Genomic DNA, 25,466 nt, shown 5'->3' with positions numbered 1-25,466 from the left:
AGATATATCAAGCTATGGAATTGAATTGGGTGTTCAGAAATAGATTCTCTTGTGTATGGATAATTGATCTTTGATAAGGTGGTCAAGCCATTACAGCTGGGACAGAGCAGCCTCTTCAATAACTGGTGCTTGGAGAACTGGATATCCATATCCAAAAGAATGAAAAAGGAGCCTATCTCACACCTTATACAAAAATTAACTCAAAATGGATCAAGGACCTAAACATTGGAGCTAAGACTATAAAACTTTTAGAAGAAAATGTAAAGAAATATCTTAAAGATCTTGTGATAGGAGGTGGTTTCCTAGACCTTACACCCAAAGTGTGAACAACAAAAAAAGAAATAGATAAATGGGACTCCTCAAAAATTAAACACTTTTGTACATCAAAGAACTTTGTCAGAAAAGTAAAAAGGCTGCCTATGCAATGGGAGACAATATTTGGAAACCACATATCAGATAAGGATTTGATATCCAGAATATACAAAGAAATCCTACAACTCAACAACAGACAAACAATCCAGTTAAAAAATGGGGAAAAGACATGGATGGACACTTTTCTGAAGAGGAAATATGAATGTCTCCAAAACTTATGAAAAGATGCTCAACTTCACTGACTATTAGAGAAATGCAAATCAAAACCACAATGAGATATCATCTCACACCTTCTAGAATGGCCATTATCAAAAAAACATAAAATTACAAATGCTGGAGAAGATATGGAGAAAGAGGCACACTTATTCATTATTGGTGGAAATGTAGAATGGTGCAGCCACTCCGGAAGGCAATTTGGTGGTTCTTCAGCAAACTAGGTATAGAATTGCCTTATGATCCAGCAATTCCATTACTAGGTGTGTAATCAGAAGAACTGAAAGCTAAGACACGAGCAGACATTTGTAGACTGATGTTTATTGTGGCATTATTCATGATTGCCAAGAGATGGAAACAGCCCAACTGTCTATCAGTGGATGAGTGGACAAACTGTGGTATATACACATGATAGAATATTATGCATCTTCAAGAAAGAATAAAGTCACAGAGCATATAACAACATGGCTGAACCTTGAGGACATTATGTTGAGTGAAGTCACCCAAAAACAAAAGTTACAAATACTGTATGGTCTCACTAATATGAACTAACATTAATAAGCAAACTTTGAGAGTTAAAGCTGAGAACCTAAGTTATCAGGAGGTAGAAAGAAGGTAGAGATCAGGCATTTGATGTTGAAGGAGTATAAAATGTTCAATAGGATTGCTTATATAGATCCAGAAATGGATAGCATAATACTATTTGATGGTAGCACAATATTCTGAGTATACTGAATAAAGATGTCTGTAAGTAAAGTTGAAGAGGAAGGCTAGGGACATGTATGACATTAGAAGGAAAGACAGAAGATAAAGAGTGGACTCTATAACTTAGTGAAACCTAGAGCGGTCAATGATGGTGATTAAATGTACAAATATAAGAATGTTTTTACATACGGGAGAACAAATGAATGCCAACTTTGCAAGATGTTGAGAATGGGACAGTATTGGGGACAACATATAATCAATGCAAACTAGAGTCTATATTAACAGTAACATTGTAATATGATTCCATTAATTGTAACAAAGGCAATATACCAAAGCTAAATGTTTATAAGAGGGGTTATGAGGGAGGAGAATGGGATTCTTGGTGGTGGTACTGTTGTCTGATCTTTTTATTGTATTGTATTGTATTTTTATTTTTATTTTATCCTTTTTTATTATTCTTATTTCAATTTTTTTGGAGTAATGAATGTGTTCAAGGGCTGATTGTGGTGATGAATGTACAACTATATGAAGATACTATGAACAATTGCTTGTACACTGTGGATGATTGTATGTATATGAATATATCTCTATAAAATTGCAGTGAAAAATTTACACAGAGGGATACAAGTTCTGGAGAAAATGTGGAAAGAGGGATGTACCTATTCACTGTTAGTGGGGAAGTAGAATGGTGTAGCCAATCTAGAGGGCAGTGTGGTGGTTCCACAGGAAGCTAAGTATGTGGGTGGCATAAGGTCCTGCAACCTCATTATTGTGTATATACTTGAAAGAACTAAGAGCAGGGATACGAATGAACATTTGCACACTGGTGTTTATGGAGGCAATATTCATGATTTGCAGTGGATGGAGGTGGCCTAAGGGCACAACGACTGATGAACAGAATGGTGAACTGTGGTGTATGCATACAATAGAAAATTGAGCAGCTGCAAGAAGGAATGAAGTTGTGAGGCATGCAACTAGGTGAATGGATCTTTTTTTTTTAAATTCAGTTTTATTGATATATATTCACATACCATACAATCAACCACAGTGTACAAATCAAGTGTTCACAAAACCATCATATAGTTGTGCATTCATCATCACCATCAATTTTTGAACATTTTTTTACTCCAAAACAAAAAACAAAAATAAGAATAAAAATAAAAGTAAAAGAAAACACCTATAACATCCCATCCCCTCATCCCACCCTATTTTTCATTTAATTTTTGTCCCAATTTTTCTACTCATCTGTCCATAAACTGGATAAAAGGAGTATGATCCACAAGGTTTTAGGTGAATGGATCTTGAGGACAACATTTTGAGTGAAATAATGTACCCCGACACATCCCAAAGTAATTTGGACAGAGAATAAAAATGTATTTGCAAAGCCCCCTGATGGACTAGGGGAAAATGTGGAAATATTAAACTATCCCACCTGGAGAACTACTGATATTCTCAGAAGCATTGGGGACTACTGATTTATAAGGCCAAACCCTTGATTTTGGGGCCTATCCTTATGAAGCTTGTTACTGCAAAGGAGAGGCTAAGTCTACTTATAATTGTGCCTAAGAGTCTCCCCCAGAAAACTTCTTTTGTTGCTCAGTTACGGCCTCTCTCTCTTAGCCAACTCGGCAGGTAAACCCACTGCCCTCCCCCTACATGGGACATGACTCCCAGGGTTGAGCCTGGACCCGGCATCATGGGACTGAGAAAGTCTTCTTGACCAAAAGGGGGAAGAGGAATGAAAAAAATAAAGTTTTCGTGGCTAAGTGATTTCAAATGGAGTCAAGAGGTCATTCTGGAGGTTATTCTTATGTGTTATATAAATACCCTTTGGAGTTTTTAGTATATTGGAATAGCTAGAAGGAAATATCTGAAACTGTTGAACTGCAACCCAGTAGCCTTGATTTTTAAAGATGATTGTGTAACTATGTAGCTTACACAGTGTAAGTGTGTGATTGAGAAAACCTTGTGGCTCACCCTCCCTTTATCCAGTGTGTGGACAGCTGAATAGAAAATGGGAACAAAAATTAAATGTATAATAGGTGGGTTGGGGGTGGGATTTAGTGGGTATTCTTCTTCACTTGTCTTTTTATTCCTGTTATTATTTTTTTGGAGTAATGAAAATGTTCACAGCTATATGATGGTACTGTGAACAACTGATTGTACACTGAGGATGATTGTATGGTATGTGAATATATCTCAATAAAATGGAGTATTAAAAAAAAAGATTCGGTGACCTTAAAAAAGGGAATAAGCATAGCACTTAGGTTATAGACAAATAAGAAAGAGCTTTTGAGGTATCTATTACTGGAAACAATAAATTTTAAACAACTATTTTTGTTCTCAGTGAAATTATACAAGGATGTTATAAACAAAAAGTGACAGGTGAAAGAATAAAACAATAGCTGGGGATGGGGAATAGTGCTGGGTCTGATACAGACAGAAATAAAAAGGTAGCAATAAGAAATAAATAACATTTAAGGGGAAAAAATTAATAATGCCAGAGAAAAATTCAAATCTACATGAGAATCAGTACAAAATAAAATCAACAACAGACGCTGAATCAGAAACAGAGAACAAATGTTAAAAGACAAAACAAAACAAAACTCTCCCAAAATGCAGAGGAAAAAGGAAAGGGATAAAGTTGACACAAATAGGTAGACATGGAGGACAGACACTGGAGAAAAACACATGGATACTACTTAGAGTTTCTAAATAAGTAAAAGACATTCAGAGACATAATGGGGGAAGTTCCTGAATTGCAAAAGCCTAATTCTGGGGCTTAAAAAAAATAAATAGCTCCCAGAATTTCCAAGTAAAATTCTTTAAAAGGGGAAAGATGCAGAATACCCACAAAGTAAATATTGGGCTGAATTTAGACTCTTCTATCACAGTATTAAATCTCTAGACAGTGGAATAATATAAATAGACCTTTGAGAGGAGAGGTTTTAGCCTCAATATTTCTATTTACAAGCAGGTAATTGTTCATGCAGGAAAACAGAAAGAGATTTTCAGACATGGAAAAACGCTGAAATACTGCCAATCTATAGTGAATGTAAACAGTAAGAGAAATTTTAAAAGCATTAAAGGAAATCAGTGGAACTCAAGATATTAACTTTTAGTACCTAACTTATATTATAAATAAAAAAATTAAAATAATGTTATTTAACATACCCTTATTGTAAGTGTAACTGGATTACTGTCTTTTGGTTTTTCACTTGGATTAAAGTTTGATTTACCATCTCTTAGGAATTGTGGTTTCAAAATATATCCAGAACCACCATTATCCAAAAATTTCCCATTTTGCAGGTCCATAGGCAGACCAGGGGTCTGGAAATTTAAGGCCACTGTGAGAAAAATTATTTCAACATTTTCAGGAAACAGAAGGTAGAGTTAAAGAAAACATACCACTAAACAAGTCACTGAAATCTAATCATGGATTATACATCTTCAAATGTTCTAAGAGCAAGCGCCATTAGCCTAATAGTACATGATTTTTAAACATTTTCCTCTCACCATGTCTATATTAGCATATGAAACTAAATTGCATAGTTTAATCCACAGATTAAATTGTTTGAGTAAAAATCAAAATGGCACACCATACAGATTACAGAATAGCAATGCACATATCATGTGACATTGAAGAATATATGAGAATGTTAAAAATCAATACATCAAATTCTGAATGGAAAAACACTATGTCACAAACATTCAGATCCAAAGAGCTGCTGCTGTCACTTGAGAAGAAAATGGGAAATAGGTAGAACAATAATGGTTATTAAAATATAGAAATACCTCCATATTGACTAATAAATAGCCATGGCATTCACTACCATCCCCTGTCCCCCTAAGCCCCACACCCCATCCTGGGCTTCACACCACCTCTCTCCTCAACCCTATGGCCTTTGCCACAATCCAGAAGCAAATGGGTTAAAGCCTGGAATTTTCAAGTTAGTGCTATTGCTATACCAGCTGTTCAATTTGGAATAGGAAGAGTCTGATAAGGACAGTAGCAAAGCTACACAGTCTCGTTCACTTTCATGACAATGTATGTAGAAGCCAGTATAAAGTACAAAAGAGAAATAACTTGATTTGGAGAGGCCTTTAGAAATCTTTAAAGCAAAAAAACTTAGTCTTCAATATCCTCATACGTCCAATTTTGGTTTCCTTTTGCCTTTTATCCACCATACACACCCTGTACTAACCCCTCAGGAATTTAATCTCCACATCCCCAACCCTTAGATTTACTGTCTGAAAGCCATTTAGGAATGACTTCAATTCTTGAAACCACCATTATTGCCTGGCCAAAAAATCTCATAAGAAACTCCGTTCCAAATCTGTAAAAAAACACAAAAAAACAAAAACACAAAACACCTTATTTTACCTTACTTTGGCAAACAACTTGAGATCTTATGTAACATACCCATTTGACAACCTATGTTCCAAAATTCTTGAGGATTATAATTAGAGGAGTCCGTTCTTGTTGCCTTGGGATATATTCTGGTAATGAACTTCCTGGTGTGAATAATAAATTCGTGGGCTAAGAAAAAAGCCATTAAAACATTGTGAAAGTTTTCAAATAAATTAGACTACTATTTCTATATATTACGTTCAATAATTCTGACGTATTTTCTTTCCAAAAATATTTGTGATTAATGAAAATCTGAGTAAATCTATGCTGCTTCACAGTGTAATTCACTGTTATTGAAGAGTCAATAATAGTTTTTATTATGCATTTATGTATAGTGATAATTCACAATAATTCACTTGAGAATAAAATGGATCAGATAATTAACATTTTTTTCCACTTCCAAAATGATTTCACTTTGATATAAGAATATATAAAATTCCAAATTAAGTGTAACCATTTTTCCAAAGCAGAAGTAGTATCTTTTCCCAATTTTATTCTTTTTTACTTTGATTTTCACAGTAGTACAGAACCACATCTAAGTCATAAAAAGCTATATGATGACAGTCAAATTAATCACGTTGAATATTTCACAGATTCTTAGGGCTGAAAGAGATCTGAAGGTTGTCCAATTCAATTCCCAACCCCTCGCCCCAGAAAGTTCCCCAAGAATTCAATCAATCTCTGCATCCTTTTGTTGAAAGAGAACTCTATACCATATAAGACCTCTGATTATTTCATGGGTCTTCCTTACTGAGATAATGTCTATGTACTTATAGTATATACACATATAGACATACTCACACACTTATATGTCTATTTAAGCTTCTAAACAGATTCCTTATAAGTTTCTACCAACATGTTTTCTATTTAAATGACTCGAGAACCAAAACCAGTTTACCTCCTTTACCTTAGGAGAACCCTTCAAATTTCTGAACAGATATTTTTCTGACCCAGCCCAACACCACATGCCTGTCCTTAGATAAAACATTCTCTGCATCTTAATTTTTCCCATGTACCCAGTGATAAATGTGAATTATCTCTAAGGACCCTTAACATAATATGACTTTGTTACTTTAGAAATAAAATATGTTTTTATTACAAATGCATTTCATATTCATTTTAGAAAAATGAGAAAATCAACTGAGAAAAAATACTACATAATTGTAACAATTGAAATTGTAATAATTGTTACAATTGTGAGAAAGGTACCACATTAATGCAAAGCATTAATAACAGGCAAAACTATGCTTGTGAGGAGGTATACGTTAACTCTATATTTATCAGCATGATTTTTCCCTAAAACCTACTTCTCTAATAAAAAAAATTTTTTTAAGTCACATGTAGTCTCATCACTCTAATAATTAATGGTATCTCTCTTTCCATTCTTTTGTTGTATGTATATAATCATTTTTTAAAAATTGAATCATATTGTTATTCCCTTATACAAATTACCAACATGCAAATCTTTCTATTTGAATAATATTCACCTACTACATTACATTTAAATGACAAAAATTTTTACACATTTGAAAAATTTTGATTTTTCACTATTATAAACAATGATGCCTACTGTGTTAATAATAACAATGAACACCCTTGCAGCTAAACCATTGCTCACATCATCAGTTATGTACTACTGACTTTTGGTGCAAGAAAAACCTTCCACGCACTCTCCAAGACCTGGATGATGCTGTACATCATGACTCTACTCAAAACTACCCAATCCCTTTCCAAATTTTTTGAAAGTGTTTAATATGATCAACATTGAGAGAAATATAATTACATGTGCTATGCTGAGTAGTTCTGTCCTCATGAAAAGCAACTAAAACCATCCAATAGTTTGGAGGACTAGAAGTCTAAAAAGCAGGTCATTCAAACTCTCTTGACCACATGCCAAAGTAAGGAACACTTTTAATATCACAACCCAGCAAATGTATACACATAGACACACAGACACACACATTCACACAACACACAACTGTTTCATAAAACAATACTTATTCTACTACATACAAGACATTCTTCTCTATTCTACTCTAGGCCATTTACTCTACTCAACTCAATTCTACTCTACTCATTATTTTAACAGTAGTCCAGACTTACTTAATTGAATTTTTTTGTTACAACCCGCAGTTTACAAAAACAAACAAACAAGAAAGGCCCTTAAAGTATCCAGGGTCTAGCAGGCAGTTGTGGAAGAGATAAACTAAAGTTAACCTCAAAACCCCTGAGCACTAGTGGCCAGTCCAATGAGGTCAACCAACAAATATATGACAGTCTGCATTTCCAAACAGCCAACAGCTTCTCTCATGTCGATTATAGCTGCCTCTCTTCTTGCCATGGTGTTTCTACATAGGAACACTTATGGTCAATTGCAATGTTTTGAGAAGTGTTTGGAGAGTCCCCAGCTGTTGAGTTCATTGCCTGTCCCTTTTTGGGGGGGATATCCCCCACCATATGAGTCTAAGAAGGCGGTATGGTCCACTTTCCATTTTCTCTCCCAGTCCTTGTTCCATCTTGGGCTCAACCAAACAGAACAAGCCACCTCAGGTTTAGAATCAGAAGACAGTGATGCAGAAACAAGACGCAGCAACAGAATGGTGCCTCCAGAGATGTACGGTGCACACTTTGCTTTCTGGGGGCCTGAACTGGGTGCCGTTTCCTCCCTCTCCAACATGCTAGACATATAGCCCCCAGGTCTAATGAACTTTCAGAGGACTACTGAATCCACAACGTCCACCCCGTCTCCACTGTCACTGCCATAAGCCTTCCTCATCTCCTTCCTGCCTGAAGTCTTGCCCTTAGGCTGCCATCAGAGGCATCTTCCAGAAATACACAGTGCATCATGTGAAGCCTTAGATGTCAGTCTTTCTCCTGCACGCCTTTGCTTCTCTGCCAACCTCTCCAGCTTTGTCACTCATTTTTCTCCCATGGAAATTGCTTATGACAGACAGTCCACCAAAATGTCCATACTGGACATTCTCAATAAAAATTTCTTGACTTAAAGAAGTTAATGATTAAGTTCTGTAAAATCATACTTAATGTAACCTGAGGCATATAACCCACTTTTTACTTAATGTCAAAATATATTGAAATGTTATGACTCCATGGTATTATTGACCAATTTTGACACCTTAGCAGTGAATAAAACTTGTTTAAAAACTTTATCTGTTTGAATCATAAGAATTTACCTCTCAGCTTTAAAAGTTTTCGGGCTCGTGCCTCCCCAATAGAATTATTTTCATTAAATTGCTGATACATCCTTGAATGTTGAAAGGTTCTGAACTTCTCAGCTTTAGTATAAATGACAAGATCAGATAGAGCCAGAGCTATTTTTACCTTCGAGGTCTAAAAATACAATACAGTAATTTTGCATTTTTGCATTAATTGTTTGAAAAATTTCTTTTCCAATAAAGAAAATGTCCTTTCAAATCTATTATTTTAGGTTTTCCATAATATTGTCTTCTCAAAAACTATTTGGGTTAAGTCACCATATTTATTTTTAATGACTATATTATTTAATGCTAATATAAAATAGTCTAAGTCTAAAACCCCATATAATGTAATATGCATTGAGGATGGCAATTATTACTATATCCTTCTCTTCTAAAGATACCAGTTTATCCTCATGACATAGAAATTTAAGAGTATCAATCATGAGTAAGTGTATTTCCATTTTTATCTAATATCTTGGAATAATTTCCATGATATAGTAGACATTTCCTGTTTTACAGCCCAGCATCCGTTTCTTCTACACTTTGGTGAACGTGGGATCCCCAAGTTTTGTTTTAGGGAAACCACTCCTTGTTCATGCTCCATCCATGTGCTTGGGTACAGATCATGCAGATCAGGCCTGGCTAACCATAGTTTTGCATTCCCCTAGCAACAGTAATGGGTTCAAGGCTGTGCACATCACTGATCACAGTCAATGCACAATAAAAAAAATCACTGGGTTTGCTGGGAGATAAACAAGCATTCCACTAGATTTGAACCTGAAAGGATATAATGCTGAAGCTTCTACAACAATCTTGGCAACAACGCAGAAACAGTGTGGCCAACCTTGGGAAGACAGTTGCTGCAAAGGAGAGGCTAGGCCTCCCTATAATTGTGCCTAAGAGCCTCCTCCCGAATGCCTCTTTGTTGCTCAGATGTGGCCCTCTCTCTCTACCTAAGCCAACTTGAAAGGTGAAATCACTGCCCTCCCCGCTACGTGGGATCAGACACCCAGGGGAGTGAATCTCCCTGGCAACGTGGAATATGACTCCCGGGGAGGAATGTAGACCCAGCATCATGGGATGGAGAAAGGAAATGAAATAAGCTTCAGTGGCAGAGAGATTCCAAAAGGAGCCAAGAGGTCACTCTGGTGGGCACTCTTACGCACAATTTAGACAACCCTTTTTAGGTTCTAATGAATTGGGGTAGCTGGTGGTGGATACCTGAAACTATCAAACTACAACCCAGAACCCATGAATCTTGAAGACAATTGTATAAAAATGTGGCTTATGAGAAGGGACAGTGGGATTGGGGGGGCCATGGGGATCACACTCCCATTTGTCTAGTTTGTGGATGGATGAGTGGAAAGGTGGGGGAAGGAAAGAAACAAACAAACAGACAAGGGCGCCCAGTGTTCTTTTTTACTTTAGTTGCTCTTTTTCACTTTAATTATTATTCTGCTTATTTTTGTGTGTGGTAATGAGGGTGTCAGGGATTGATTTTGGTAATGAATGTACAACTATGTAATGGTACTGTGAACAATCAAATGTACGATTTGTTTTGTATGACTGCATGGTATGTGAATATATCTCAATAAAATGAATAAAAAAAAAAAGTGTGGCCAAAACTGGAGACAGAAATAAAATTCTGTTGGTCTTGTTTGAGACACTATGCCAAGTCATGCATGAAATTAGAATTCCTTCCCCTGAAGTTTTCACTTACGTGAGCTGGTTAACTCCCATTTTACTTAAACCACCTAGATTGGTTTTGTGTCACATGCACCCAAACACAACTTTTGTCATGTTGGATGATATGCCCAAAATACTATCAATTATAGAAACTGATTTTCTCATACATCTCTTCCAGAGACCTGATGCCATTCATCTATATACACTGCAGAATGCCTACTATATAAGGGCACATACGAAATGTTTCTCAACCTTAGAGAAAAAAGTTTAAAACAACTAACACAGGAAAAGAGATAAGTTTTTAAATTTCTTTTCCACTGCCAATTTTTCTAAGTATAATTTAAATTATAGACTAATTTTATAAAGAAGAAGATTTTTCTTTCCAAAATATTATTCTGCACCAAGAATATTACAAAACTCTTCAATCACGTATAAGATTTTCATAAAGCATCATCTCACCTTTCTCTTGAAAAGTGTTAATCCACCTGCCTTTTTTGTATCTCCTTCCTTTTCTTGAGTTTCTTTTACCAGAAAAATATCAGATGCATCAGAGTCTTTGTATTCATCCTCCTCCTCTTCTTGTTCTGTTTCTTCTTCTTCGCATTCCCCTACCTGGCCATGTGTATCAGAACCTCTCCTCTCCCGGGTTTCCTTTAAGGTTCCTATTTTTTTGTTTTTAACTAATATTTTGAATTTTAATGCCTACAGAAACAATTTGGTAGAGAGATACAATTACATATTTATGGATAAGTTTGTATCGTAACAGTCATTGTGAAGTGTTTCATCCTATTTTCAATTAGCCCTCAGTAGTAAGGTAAGTGAGAGCCCCATTAGGATAAAGACATCTTTTTTCCATACCCCTTATTCATACCCTAATAGAAACCAGCAATATTATGGCATTGACCAAAATTCACTAAAAAATAAGCCTACTTTGAATAAAACCTACAGTAGCTCCATTTTCTTTTCTTTTTTTTCCCCCACATTCCACAAATAGCCACTTTTCCAAAAATGTGAAATACATGAAAAGCATATATATGTTTAAAATGCCTGCCATGTTGTTGAAGCTGGAATTTTACAACTTCTAGTAGTAAATGCTTCAGGTCATCATTCTCTTACTCACCAGGAAAAAGTAGTAAATGAGTTCAGGTTTATAAAAGTGTCTATCACAGTGTCTGGCATCCAGTATAATTAAATTTAAATTAAACATTTGTACAACCCCCTTCCAATTTCAACTATATTACATTGAAGCATCTTTAACTTAATATTCCCTGCAATCAAAATTAGGAGGATGGCAAAATTGATCATCAGTATCACCCGTTCTAAATCCAAAGCTTTCTGGATCCCTTCTTTCACTTAGCTACCCCTGTCCTTTTAAAAAATTCATTAACAAATATTTAATAAATACACTTAATAAATATTATTTAATAAATATATAATAAACATAATTTAATAAATATATTTATTAAGAACCCAGAGGAAAGGAGTAGAGAGGGAAGAAATGCAACCATTCTCTGTCATATATAGAATAATTAAACTCCTCTCCCACTTAAAAAAAAAAAGTTCTCTCTTTCCTAGCCTTTGCCTGCAGGGCCTGGAGTCAGGGAAGAGCCTGGGGCTGGATTTCAATTGCCCACAGCCATAGCACTGCTAAACTATAGATAATGATGAAATCTGGATTTTGAAGCAAAGTCCTTTCCTTTAAGGAGCATGGACCATCTCTTCCCTTTTGACAGCCTCAGATAGGCATTCAATTTACTGCATTATCTTGGGCCTTCTTTCTTTTACCATGTCCCTCATGTTACTTTCTAGTATGGAGCTTTGCAAAGTATGTTCTGCAACTACATGCATCAAAAGGACCACCTGGGTGACTGTTAAAGGGACAGATTCCAGGGATCTACTTCAAAATTAGGGTATCAGAATCTTTAACTGAGGGGCTGGAACTATGCCTCCTTCACAAGACTCCAGGCAATTATTTTGCACACTTCTACTTCAATGAAAGCTAAATATATGAATGCTAAAGAAAAAAAAAATAGATGTATATATAATAGGAGGAGGGATTCTATTCCTGAAAGCTAAAAATTATTATAATATCCTGAATTAGACCATGACTCTTAGATTTTATCTTGGATGGTTTGTTCCCAGCATTTTGCACAAGTTCTTTAAAATATCCTTTCTATCACAATTAAACACATTTGTCTGTCAGCATTCCTATAAGTAAACAACTCACAGGTTTTCCATTTATTCAGTAATTTACTTTTGTCTGTCTCAATTATAACATGAGCCCTACACTTCTTGTTACTAGTATCACACTTTCATTTTCACATTTTCCACTTATTTAAATGAAATGAGGGAAAATATAAAGAAATAATGGTAAGTTACAAAAATATGGCTAACATATCAAAATGATGGCCTTGTCAAAACAAAACTATTGGTTGTTGGACAATACTATCATGCAAAAGTCAAACGTTCATTTATCACCTGATCAAATTTGGGGTAAGGAGAATGGACCAGCAATGGAAACATGAAGTCATAGAATGAAGAAAGCCTAAAGAATGTGGTGTTACTGAAGAAAATATTTCAAGGAAAGGAAGAAGGGGTCCACAGTATTGATTATTGCTGAGGGAACAAGTCAGATGAAGCCTGAAATAGATGCATTAGGCTTATCAGTAGGAATGGCATGGATAGCCACAGTGAGAGAAGAGCCTGTGCAAGAGGAAGGCTGATTGGGCAGGCTGGGGGGAGATGAGGGGATAGAAATGCAGGCTGTGAGAGGGAAGAATTGAAAAAAAAAAAAAAAGATGTAGCTAGAGAGGACATGAAATCCTGAGCGTAGGGGTCAGGTACTTTTTTAAACCAAATACTTGAGTGTGCTCAAATGAAGATGGAAAGGAGTCAGTAGAGACAGAAATTGAAAAAAAAAAAAAAAAAAGCAGTAGAAAAAAGGGAACCTGCCACCCAAGAGATGAGAGATTAGGTATGGACTCTAATCTGTTTATAGCTAGGATCTTTTCCCTCTTTCTTAGTCTTTTGCCTACAAAACATAACACGTCTTACAACGTAATATTAATTGACTTTAAACTTTGGACTCATGAGGCATGGTACACAACTAAAATGTGGATTTCTACATATATCTCCATATTGTCTCTTTCCCAAAATATATTCACCTAAATGCTCACAGGAACATTTCCTAGGCAACACATTGCAGTGATACATCTTTAAAAACTATCAAAACTAAGCATTTTCATTGATCTTTAATTCCATTTCATGGGCCAATATAATAGGGACATGCTTTTTGTTTTTTCTTAACCAGAACTTCTCAGACCAAAAGTTACCTCTGGTGAAGGCAGTTTGTCTGGAAAATCATCAAGTATATCAGAAAGCAGAGTATCTCCCAAAATAGTCTGCAAATTGTCTGCCATCACTTCTTGTTGGGAGGGGGAGCAGTGATTTTCTAAAGAGAGCACCACTGGGTAGTCAGATGTCTAAAAAATTAATCATTACTAAGGTTATCGATCAGAACTTCTAAATAATTTCAATGCTATTAATATGAGCACTTAATCAATGTTAAAACTTAATTCTAATGGTCAGTAGCTTTGCAAAATAATTATGTATTCTTTAAACTGCAAATACTTTTTGAGTTTGACAAAACAGGACCATTAAATCTGTATAAAAGGAAAACTATTGCTATTTGCACTGGCGTTACAGGCAGCAGCTGAAGCATTCCTACTTGTTTAAATGAATCATGGTATACCATAGAAAGGAATGATGTAGATCCATTTAAAAGGTGGTAGAGCTATATATACTGCTATAGAAAGTTATTTATGATATAGTCTTATGAAGAGAAGCAAGTGGCCAAAGAGTAAGATTCTCTATTTTTTTTTAAGTACATATATATGTTTATGTAGATATTTTAAAATATGAAGATGTTAACACTGGTTAGCTAGGGGAAATTTTAATTCTCTACTTCATAGCTTTCAGTTTTAAGTTCTACAATCAAAATGTATTGCTTTACAATTAGAAACAATGATAAAGATAGTTCCAGTTTTTTATAATAAAGGAGGGGTCTTAAAGTGAAGGTGATTCTTTACAAAGGTATTTTCTGCCTTTTATCACTACTGTAACTTCTCAATTTATCACAAAGTAGAGAAAAAACGTATAGTGGGGTCCTATTCAAACTTTTTTCTTTGATTTGTTTTCATATGTAATTATCAGGACTTAAATTTATCAACTTGTAAGCAAACCAGGGAATTGCAAGGCCTGCTATGTTATCATAGCCCCTGGATCAGAGACATGATATGACGCCTTTTTAAAACGATGACTGTATTAATTGCCTGTGGCTAATGTAACAAATTACCACAAATTTGATGGCTGAACATACCAGAAGTCTCTTCTCTCATAATTCTAGATGCCAGAAGTCCCAAATCAGTTTCATGGGCTGAAATCAAGATGTCAGCTGGAGACTAGAGAAGTGTCTGTTCCTTGCCTCTTCCAGTTTCTGGTGACTGCCAGCATTCCTTGGTTTGTGGCTGCATGGCTACAACTGTGTATCCGTCTCCACATTGCCTTCTCATCTCTGTGTGTATCAAATCGCCCCCTACCTCCCTCTTATAAGAACACATGTGATGGCATCTTGAACCCATCCAGACAATCTAGGATAATCTCCCCATCTCAAGGTCCTTGACTTAATCACATCTGCAAAATCACTTTTTCCAAAAGGGGATTAGAACCTGAGGTTTTGGAAGGTCCTTATTCAGCTACTCTAACAACTTTCCCATCTAGTCACATACATACACACATTGAATCCCTCTCACATCAGCAGATATTTCTAATATATATCATATTTTCCCCAATATAATAAGTGGTTTTGAGAACAGGCAAAGTGATGGCCTACCTAGCAGGTGGATTCCTTGATTAGACCCTGATTTCACTCTTTAGGAAGAGCTCAATATTTTGTCTTCTGTAGTCCTTGACTTCACCCTCTGGAAAGGTCCTCTTATCCATTATCCTCCTTGAATACATCTAAAGCATTGAGGAGACTGCTTTCCTTCAGCGCAAGCAGATTTTGCAGCCCACTCCTTAACCAAGGATTGTTTTAAGTTTCACTCAAAAGTTGGGCTTATGGTTTGCTTGGCATGATAATTCCCTCAAAAACTTAGTGTATTTCTTATATATTTGTTTCCAGTAAGTTGCATGTGCCAATAACTATACCCAAAGTTCTTTACTACTCATAGTTCTCAAGTCTATTTTACTTCATTGCTCCCTCATCTCCATGCCTCTTTCCCAAATTAATAAGAACTATCAAGAGTTCAATCTGATCTTTGCTGCAAAACTGATTTCCCGTGTTCAACTGAGGGGTCTGATTGATGTTTGTTGTGCGAAGCCTTTTTTCATCCTATGTCTTACCCTTTGGAACCTAGAAGCTGTAGGCATTTCCATCCCTGCAAAGCCTTTGTATTTTTAGACTGTCTCTAGTTCCTTTTATTTCCTTAGTTACCCAACCTGAATGACGTTAGGGAGTTAGCTATGTAAACATTTTGGGGAAGAGTATTTCAGATAAAGGGAATAACAAGTACAAAGGCCTTGAGATGTGCAAGCAAAGAGTATGGAGGAGAGAATGGCCAAGTGAAGAAGAGAGAGAGTAGCAAGAGATGCCAGAGTGGTGACAGGAAGCCTGGTCATCTCGGACTGTGCAAGCCATGGAAAGGATTTTAGCTTTTATTTTGAGTGGGATGGCAAGACATTGACAGTTTTGAGAAAGAGAGTGACGTGATCTGACTTACCAAAAAAGTCACTCTTTTGATACGTTGAGATGAATAAAGGGAGAAATGGGTTCATCAGATAAGAGTCCTTTTGAGATCATCACGGTGAGAAGTGATAGTGTTTGGCCAGGACAGCAGCAGTGAATGAGGAGAGGGGTTAAATTCAAGATATATTTTGAAGGTAGAGCCAACAGTATTTACTGAAGAACCACCTGAGGAATTTGAGAGAAGGGGTGGAGGGTTAAAATTGATCATGATGATTTTAGCCTGAGCACATGGACATTGCCATCAACTGCGATGGGGAAGACTGCAGAAGGAGCAGAGTTTGGAGAAAGAGGAATATTTGGAGCTTAAATTTAAGCATGTTAGGTTGAATATGCCTGTTAAATATCCAAGTGGAAATGTCAAATAGGTAGCTATATTTATTGATGTTGAGTTCAAGAGAGAAGTTGGGGCAGAGACACAAATTTAGAAATCAACAGAAATTAGACACCTAAAAGAATCAATACCATAGTATTATATTTCATATTGATAGAATTTTTTCACATTTGATATTTATGTTTTGTGAATATTTAATATTTTATACTCCATTTATAACATGTAAAGGAACAACTGATTTAAAATTGTGATTTTAAGTTTATGTTTACAAATTATGTAATGTATTGAAACACTTAAGAGAACATTAAGTTCATTACATTTGTAAGTTTATTAGATGTACATTATTTAAAATCTCAAATTTTGTTTAAGTGAGACAACTGAAGTACCTACGAAAGTAATCAAATATATTAAATTTACAAAACCAATTTATAATATCTGCAGATACTTCATTTTGTAAATGGAACTAAATATTATTCAAAGCCCTCTTAAAATTGAATGACTGCTAAAACCTGTTCAATTTAAAGAATAGGATTTGTGAGGTGAACTTAGATTCTCCAGGAAGAAGTATATCTTTGAATCCATAACTTTAAAAATTTGAATAATAGTTTTAAAATGGAAAGGAAACTTCTGAACGTTCTTTGCTGTACCACAATTTCTGCTGCCATAGTCACCGAAAATGTTAACACATTTTATGCCTTGAGAGTGAAATAGATAAATATTGGTAAAATATTTACTGTCATCTATACCAGTATTTCTCAAACTTTTTTATCATAATGCATGGTAAGAAATATATTTTACATCGTGACATAGAACATACACATATCACATATGTGTGTTTGTGTGTATATATATGTATATATATATATATATATATATATATATATACACACACATATATGTACACCCTTACTACATGAGGTTAACTTTGATCAGTTGTCCTTTAGCTACACACCACTTTTATTTCTTTCTCAACTAAGAGGTCATGACTCAAAATTTGCAATATCATTGATCAAAACAAAAACCAGGCATTACAGGATTTTAAAGCAAGTAAATTATAATTGATTCCACATAAATAACTACAATTTAACAGACATGCACATACCATGAACGCATATTTGTGTATCACTTGGATAACAGTTTTAAACAGAATCTTGCTGGTGAGTGTGTAGCCATGGTATACAACAGGTTCATTTTGGGCTCCATCCCAGCAGTCGATTTCTAGACAACGGCATCCTTTCACAAGGGCACTACCAAAATTTAAACAAAATAAAGCGTCACTCCTAGATCATTAAACATGTAAACCATTGTGTCAAGACATTCCAAAGACAATTTGTGATTTTGTAATAAATGCATAAATGAGTCCATGATGAAGACAAGATTTGAATCTTGAGATATGAATAACATAAAAAAGAAGGAAGAAGGGAGGGAGGAAGGGCAAACCAACTGTGAGGTCCACAACTCTGCTACTCCGTTCTAGTCAAACGCTCTGTTCTTTACTGCTCTCCAATCAAGGCTTGGTTTACAAGTAAGCAAAGACAACATGGCCACCAAGTTGGCGCTTGGAAATATCCCTACTCCCCACCCAGAAGCCTTTGTTTATGTGGTGTCTCCACTGTTAAAGGCAATACCACTGAAATGAGGTAACACTCAAAGCCTTCTCAGAATAATGAAATGTCTTAATGAAATTTTATCTGATTCTTTCCTCATATCAGGTTTTGGGGGGGTGGAATATGAGGTAGGAAAGGGAGAAAAGAAAATAAAACAGAAAAATCATGACAATACTTGTTCCATGGAGAAGATGTTGGAAGCTAAATAGAGAATCTGATGGCTCTAGAAACAAACTATCTACTTAACCATTTTATGTAAGGCCATCTCTAAATCCCATCCAAATAAGAGCTAAGGAAAGTTAAGATTTATGCACAGGCAGCCTGAATTCCTGAGAATCTATGTCTGCCTGACTCAGCTTCACTAGGAGAAAAGTGTGAAGTGGCTGCCTTAGAATGCAGTTAAGTTCACAGCCTTATCAGGACTGCAGAAAAGATACTTTCTAGTTCTGCTAATATCTAAGACTGGATTAGATTTTTCCACCTATCAAATAAATCTCAGTTTCTTGACCTAGATATAAATTCTAACCCAGGCTCATAAATCAGTGTACCCACTAATTTTAATGGAATTTTCCTTGTTCTTAACTGCAAGAGTGCTGTTGTAGATCTTTGTTAACACAAACTTTTATTACTTAAATTGAGTCAATTGGAGCTAATTGCTTTCAGATTTTTCACTGACTTTAACACAATGAATGCACACAAATAAAGATGCATCAAAACCCTCATCAACAACCCAGAGCAAGTCATTGTATGCCATCATGAAATAGATTATTTTTTGCTACAAAATACCAAGAATTCACCAAAATTTGTAGAAGGCTAGAAATGGTTTTATTAATTTGTGTAGAGGTATATAAAGTCATAAGATGAATATTTTTATTTCATATATAATGTGTATGTGTGTGTATATATATATATTTCATACATGCATACAGTTGTTATGTTGAACTGAACACACCTTTCTTCTCGTCTTATTTTCTATGTGAACCCAGCCTTACGTGGAGCTGTGTGCCAGTCATAGTTCCCATACCCACAAGATGTTGCAGCATTTAGGATTGTGGACTCTGAATCCTGCAAGGCCTAGTTATGCCTTATGCTCTAAGTTCTATCGGAGCAGGAACTGAAATTTCCGTCTTATAAAGAATTTTTCAATTTTAGTAGAGTCTCTAAAAATATTGTGTTCTTATTAGAAAAAGAAAAAATGAGAATTTTATGATGTGGGAAGAAAAGTGGAAGGCAGACAATTGATGTTCATCCCACAATTCAACCTTGGAAGAGATAGAACTGAATCAAAGGAGGGCTTACTTTAAACACCAGGATCTTAGAATTGATGTTCATATATGAGGGAAGAGGGGAAAGAAGTCCCTTACCATACATAGAGATATTTTCCCTTAGAAAATCAAGTTAACACTTATTTTCCAAGAGGTATATTATATACTAGGGCACTTTCGCCTTCCAGAAAACATTTGGCTATGTCTGGAGACATTTTTACTTGCCCTAACTGCAGAGAGGTATGCTACCGGCGTCCAGGAGGTAGAGGCTGCTAAACATTCTCTAGTATACAGGAAAGCTCCCACAACAACAACAAAATGATCTGCTTCAAAATGTCAAGAGTTTGAGAAACCCTGCCCTGAGCTGTAATAACCCGGAGACCGGGGTGCTGTCCCAGCATCAAGCACTTGATACATAGTAACTCTTCCAAACAGAAGCACAGAATTTCAAAATGGACCCTAAGAGCAAATGGAGCTCTTAATTCCAGTTTTTCTTTTGGGATCATACTGAGTCAACTTTTTAGGGAGTTCACTAAAGCATGATTTAGGCAGGAGTGTAGCTGAGAAAAGATAAAGTAATTATGACAGCAAGTCAAGGTGCTGAATTCAGAAAAAAGGGGCTGTATGTTCTCTTGGGAACAACACAGATGAGAAATGGAAGGAATCTGAGGGGATAGGGCAGTAGAGAGGAAGAGAGTTGATGAATCTTGGGGGCTTCACCAAGACAATACGAAAGTATAAAATTAATTAACTAATTGGTTCTTCTTTCAGGTTTTTTGTTTATTTTGTTGTTAAGACCATTTTTGTTTTGTTTTTTTAAATGCATACTGCTTTACTCAGGCATTGTAGCCATGTACTATAATATAAAACTTCAGAGCTTTGCTAGTCCACTTGTCCTTGTGTTGGAATAATGGACCTAGGACACTCTGATAAGGAAATCCTGCCTGGTCCATAAATATTTCCAGGGAGAGTAAGCTGGTCACCTTATTTTAGGCACAAGTCCTAAATTTGGCTGTTTTTATAGAATTCTAACTGAATGTATTTCTTAGATGGTAGATTAATTTATTTAGATTTTAAATTGGATAAGATTCAGTTTGTTTATAAAGCTTGTTAATTGCAATGAAAGGACGTTTGCTTTGCCCTCTCCTTAGTGCATTGTCAGAGTATATTGCCTTGCCCTTATCATTAATATAGAATTTTGTTACTCTAGGGTGCTACAAAAGAATAATCTTGAACTCACAGCTAGAAAGAGAGAAAAAAAAAGAAAATGTTATAAAAACTTGGTTAGGGAAGAAAACTTTTCATGAAGGACAACCTAAGTAGTACTGATTCTTGCTACTCTTGCAGATAGTTTTAATTTTATCCTTAGATGGAGCCAATCTTACAAAACTGCATATTCGGACTACATAGTTTAGTCCCCAGCAAAGATGTTCAAAGTGGATTGCACACTGTCATTATGCAAACTGTATTCAGAGGTGTTCTCTACTGGTGGTGTTGAGGCCTCACTCCACTATTTCACACTGAGTCATCTTTTGAAAAATGAAGAGGGGAAATTTCTCTCCCATTGGGTAAAAAAATGCTCCACTTCTGAGCAACTGTTTTGTTTTATATTGTCATTGTAAATCTTATAACTAACCCTGTTTCTCTCTTGGCTTGGGCTTTAAGAAAGCTTAGAGGTGACTTTCTGGCCCCATTCTAGAAATTGTATAGGACTTTGCAGTATGAAATCCTTACTATTAATTGTATTTCTTCTATTTATCATTAAAACCTTCCTCAAATTCTTCCTATAAACTATCAGTGTATAGAATATCATTTTTATTAATGGTATGTTTCTTTAAATTGTGTATGTTACATTAGTTTTTCTGGTTGAAGTTTAATTTCAGCTGGCAATAAAACTGAGGGGACCTTCATGAATTAAAAGGCTTAATCCTATGGGGCAGGTAATATTTGTTTTCTTCTGTTAAAGGTGAGGAAGTCAAGACACAAAGAGGTTGTATCTGTCACATAACTAAAAAGTGAGGGAAAAGGGAGGAAAGATGAGTGCCAAAGACCAAGAACTTAAAAACTGGATTATAGCACCTCCCACGAGCAGAGAAATTTTGAAAGACTCACATTCTAAGACTATTTCTTCCTCAGGTGGGCTAAAGAAACAGGGGAATAAATACAATTATATTTAAATATAAATTTGCAGTTAGGTAGAGTATTTCTTCAAATTTAAAATTAATTTTCTGTACTTACAAGTAGATCTGTTTTAAATGTATATTTTCTCTCTTTTAAAAAATTAAGATACAAAAGTATGAATAGAAATTTCTACAATTAAATTATGGCTGTAATTTGGGCTGTCTTCATAGTATGCTAAATGGATACATTTCTGAGCTTATGGAATTATTATTTACCTAGATTTTAAATTGGAGAAGTAGCAATGCTTATTCATACTGTTATCATGAGATTACAGGATATTTTTCTATCTATAATTTTTCCTCAAGTAATATTATCAGGACATATGGCTTTATATATCACCTATATGCTGATGACTTCCAATTCTGTTTTTCCAGTCTAGGTATTACTTCTGAATTCCAGAGGCATATACCCAATTGACTATGTGACCTAACCCTCTGATAACTAATTGATATCTCAAGCTAAATATGGGGAACAATGAACTCTCACTTTCGCCTCACACCGTGCAATGTACTCTTAGCATCACCTTCTCAGTCAATGGTAGCAACATACATTTGATCAGGCTAAAAATCTTGATTGTTTTTTTGCCCCGACACCTCTCTTGAAATCAGTACAAAGTATTTTTGGCTCTACCTCCTCCAAATATACTAAATTCAACCACTTATCATCATCTTGAATGCTGTCTCGTAAATCTAATTCACCATCATCACCTGGACTACTACAACATCTTCCCAAATCGTCTTCCACCTCCACTTTTGCCCTGTCAGTTTTTCCTCTACAGTAAAGAGTAAATGAATTTATGACACTCTCCTAAGGAAAACCTCTCCAGTGGCTTCCCAATGTTACTGGAATAAAATTCAGTCTCCTTTCTACAGTCTATAAGACTGTCATAAACTGATCCCACATAACTCTGCAGACTCATCTCCCTTCACCCTCAGTTTGCTTGTTTGTGGTCACACCTGCTGTCTTTCTCTCAGATGAACCTGCCAAGCACTCATTTCTTCCACTTAGTATGATCTTCCCACCAGATCTGTCCAAGGCTTCCTTCGAAGACAGGTCTTTCCTGACTCTTCAAGGAATGTAGCACCCTCCACTCCATCCCATAGTCACTTTCTATAGCATTACTCTAGTTGGTTTTCTCCTTATGGCTCATCAGTCCCTGAAAATATTTATTTCTTTATTCTCTGTGTATTCACAAAAACACATAGCAAATGACAGTAGTGGCTTTGCTAATCTTGTTCACCACTGTATCCTAAAACTAACTAAACTGAAGCTCAGTAATGGCATGATACATTGTGGAATGTAAAATTGGTGATGCAGGCATGGATTATTTTTAATCTATATAAATTATTTTGACATATTAATCCATATAAATCATTATTTGTAAGTGCCAAATCACATGATTTTCTTTATTTATTATGCATTGGCTTTACTCATAGCATTGTGCCCAGGATACCTGGAAATTAGTTTTAATATTTCCAATTTCCTGCAGGAAGTATTCAAATTTTTCAGGAAACTTCAGAGGGGAGAGGGGTTCAGCAAGTGGGATTGGAAGGAATAGGTATGATACTAATACGTAGAATAGATTATGTTGCCACTTCATCCAAAAGTTGAGTCTCCAAGATATGCACAAATCAAAACCTATCATCCCCACATGTTTGGGTAAGCTCTTACTGTCCACTCCTGTCTATTGAGGTAAGACACAACCAGAAGCTTCCAAATGTTTTAAAATTTAATATATTTAAAAATCAAAATAAATACCTTACATATCCCCAAAGGTCACTTCTTCCCAATAACTGATCAGATATCAAGTATGTATTATGTGAACTTGAGATAAAATAATCATTTAATGGCTGAGTCATATCTTGATAAACTTTTTTACACTCATTTTTAAATAGTAAACATTCAGTTGAATCCATGTATCTTGTAAAACCTTCAAATGACATCGCCTGTTGTTTCTTCACTATAAAAAAATCAGCAAAAAGAATACAGGAATAGCATTAGCAATATAAAAATTGCATCTCACTTATAAACTTATTCAGTAGTAGATCATGTTTCTAAAATATTCATTTACAATTAACATTAACACCATTTCTAACTTTTCCTTGGAAACAAATTTTTCTAGTGAATACTCAGTTCTCCATATCAACATTCAAGTAAAGAATACATCATATAGTTATTTCTTTTTTATGTTTTAAAAACACATATGAGAAAAGTACACATTACATAGATCAATGAATTTAGACAAACTAAACACCTGGGTAACCAGCATCCAGATCAAAAGAAAGAACATTGTAGCATCCCTACCTCCTGCTAATTTTCCAGTCCCTTCCCCCCAACCCAAAGTCTATCTACTCATCTGGGTTCCAACAGCACAGATTAGTTTTCTCTGGTTTTTGTACTGTATATAAATGGATTGATAACCGTATGTACAATTTGTGTCTGGTTTCTTTTTTGCAACATATTTCTAATTTTTATTCCCAGAACTGCATTGTTCACTCCATTGCTGTATAGTTTTCCACTGTGTAAGCATACACCATGTATTTATCCATTCTGATGACATTTAGATAATTTCCAGTTTGAGGCCAGTACAAACAGTGCTGCCATAAACAATCAGTATATGTCTTTTTTCCCTTTAAAATATATACAGTTCATTTTATCCAAATAATATATGTACATGGTTCAAAAAGTCAAATAGTACTACAAGACTTATGATGAAAAATAACTGTCCCCTGCTTTACCCCTTCACCTCCCCCATTAGTATATATATTTTGTGCTTATTTTATTACTCATCTGCCCATACATTGGATAAAGAGAGTGTCAGTCACAAGGTTTTTGCAATCATAACTTCCCATGATAAATGCTATCTAGTTATACAGTCATCATCAAGAGTCAAGTCTACTGGATTACAGTTCAATAGATTCAGCTATTATAATACACCACAAACTAAAAAGTAATATCTATGTAATGCATAAGAATAACCTCCAGAATGACCTCTCAACTCCATTTGAAATCTCTTATCCACTGAAACTATTTTGTTTCATTTTTCCCCCTTTTGGTCAAGAAGATTTTCTCAATCCCACGATGCCAGGGCCAAGGAGTCCTGTCCCATGTTGCCAGGGAGACTTGCACCCCTGGGAGTCATGTCGCACATAGGTGGGAAGGTAGTGAGTTTATTTGCAGAGTTGGCTGAGAGAGAAAGGCCACATCCAAAACAAAAGAAGTTCTCTAGGGATGACTCTCTTAGGCATAATTATAAGTAGGCTTAGCTTCTCTTTGCAGAGATAAGTTTCATAAGTGCAAGCCCCAAGATCGAGGGCTTGACTTATCCAATTGGCAGTTCCTAATGCCTGCAAGAATAGCAGGAATTCCCCATGTAGGGAAGTTTAATATTTCCACATTTTCCCCCAGTCCTTCAAGGAGACTTTGCAAATATTTTTTTATTTTCTGCCCAAAATATTCTGGGGTATATTGAGGTATTACATTAATCTGTACTGAATAACAAGATCTCATTCTCTATTCTAGTTTCCATGTAATTATGTTGTTCAGATAAACTGACTCTACAGGTTAAATTAGATAGTGTGCTACAGACAATATAAATTTTATGCCAAATGAACATCTCAAGTAAAAGTTAAAACTCAGGAATATATGTGACTGGTGTAAGAGTTTACAATCTA

The 25,466-nt window shown here is 35.5% G+C and overlaps 1 protein-coding gene across 1 annotated transcript in view; it reads right to left on the bottom strand.

Moving 5' to 3' along the window:
• The window catches only part of PLCZ1 (phospholipase C zeta 1), a 62,798-nt gene that overhangs the window by 18,481 nt on the left and 18,851 nt on the right, over positions 1 to 25,466 (bottom strand). Inside the window, exons 4-10 of the mRNA XM_037847489.1 lie at positions 23,551 to 23,752; positions 17,842 to 17,986; positions 13,935 to 14,084; positions 11,062 to 11,304; positions 8,893 to 9,049; positions 5,714 to 5,830; positions 4,465 to 4,637 (exon numbers count right to left, since the gene is read on the bottom strand). Coding sequence (XP_037703417.1) covers positions 4,465 to 4,637; positions 5,714 to 5,830; positions 8,893 to 9,049; positions 11,062 to 11,304; positions 13,935 to 14,084; positions 17,842 to 17,986; positions 23,551 to 23,752 — 1,187 coding nt within the window. The remainder of the gene's footprint in view (positions 1 to 4,464; positions 4,638 to 5,713; positions 5,831 to 8,892; positions 9,050 to 11,061; positions 11,305 to 13,934; positions 14,085 to 17,841; positions 17,987 to 23,550; positions 23,753 to 25,466) is intronic.

Source organism: Choloepus didactylus, chromosome 8 (assembly GCF_015220235.1).
Source record: "Choloepus didactylus isolate mChoDid1 chromosome 8, mChoDid1.pri, whole genome shotgun sequence".
Lineage (NCBI taxonomy): Eukaryota > Metazoa > Chordata > Mammalia > Pilosa > Megalonychidae > Choloepus > Choloepus didactylus.
The sequence above is the reverse complement of the archived record's forward strand: the minus strand, read 5'-3'. Positions and strand labels throughout refer to the sequence as shown.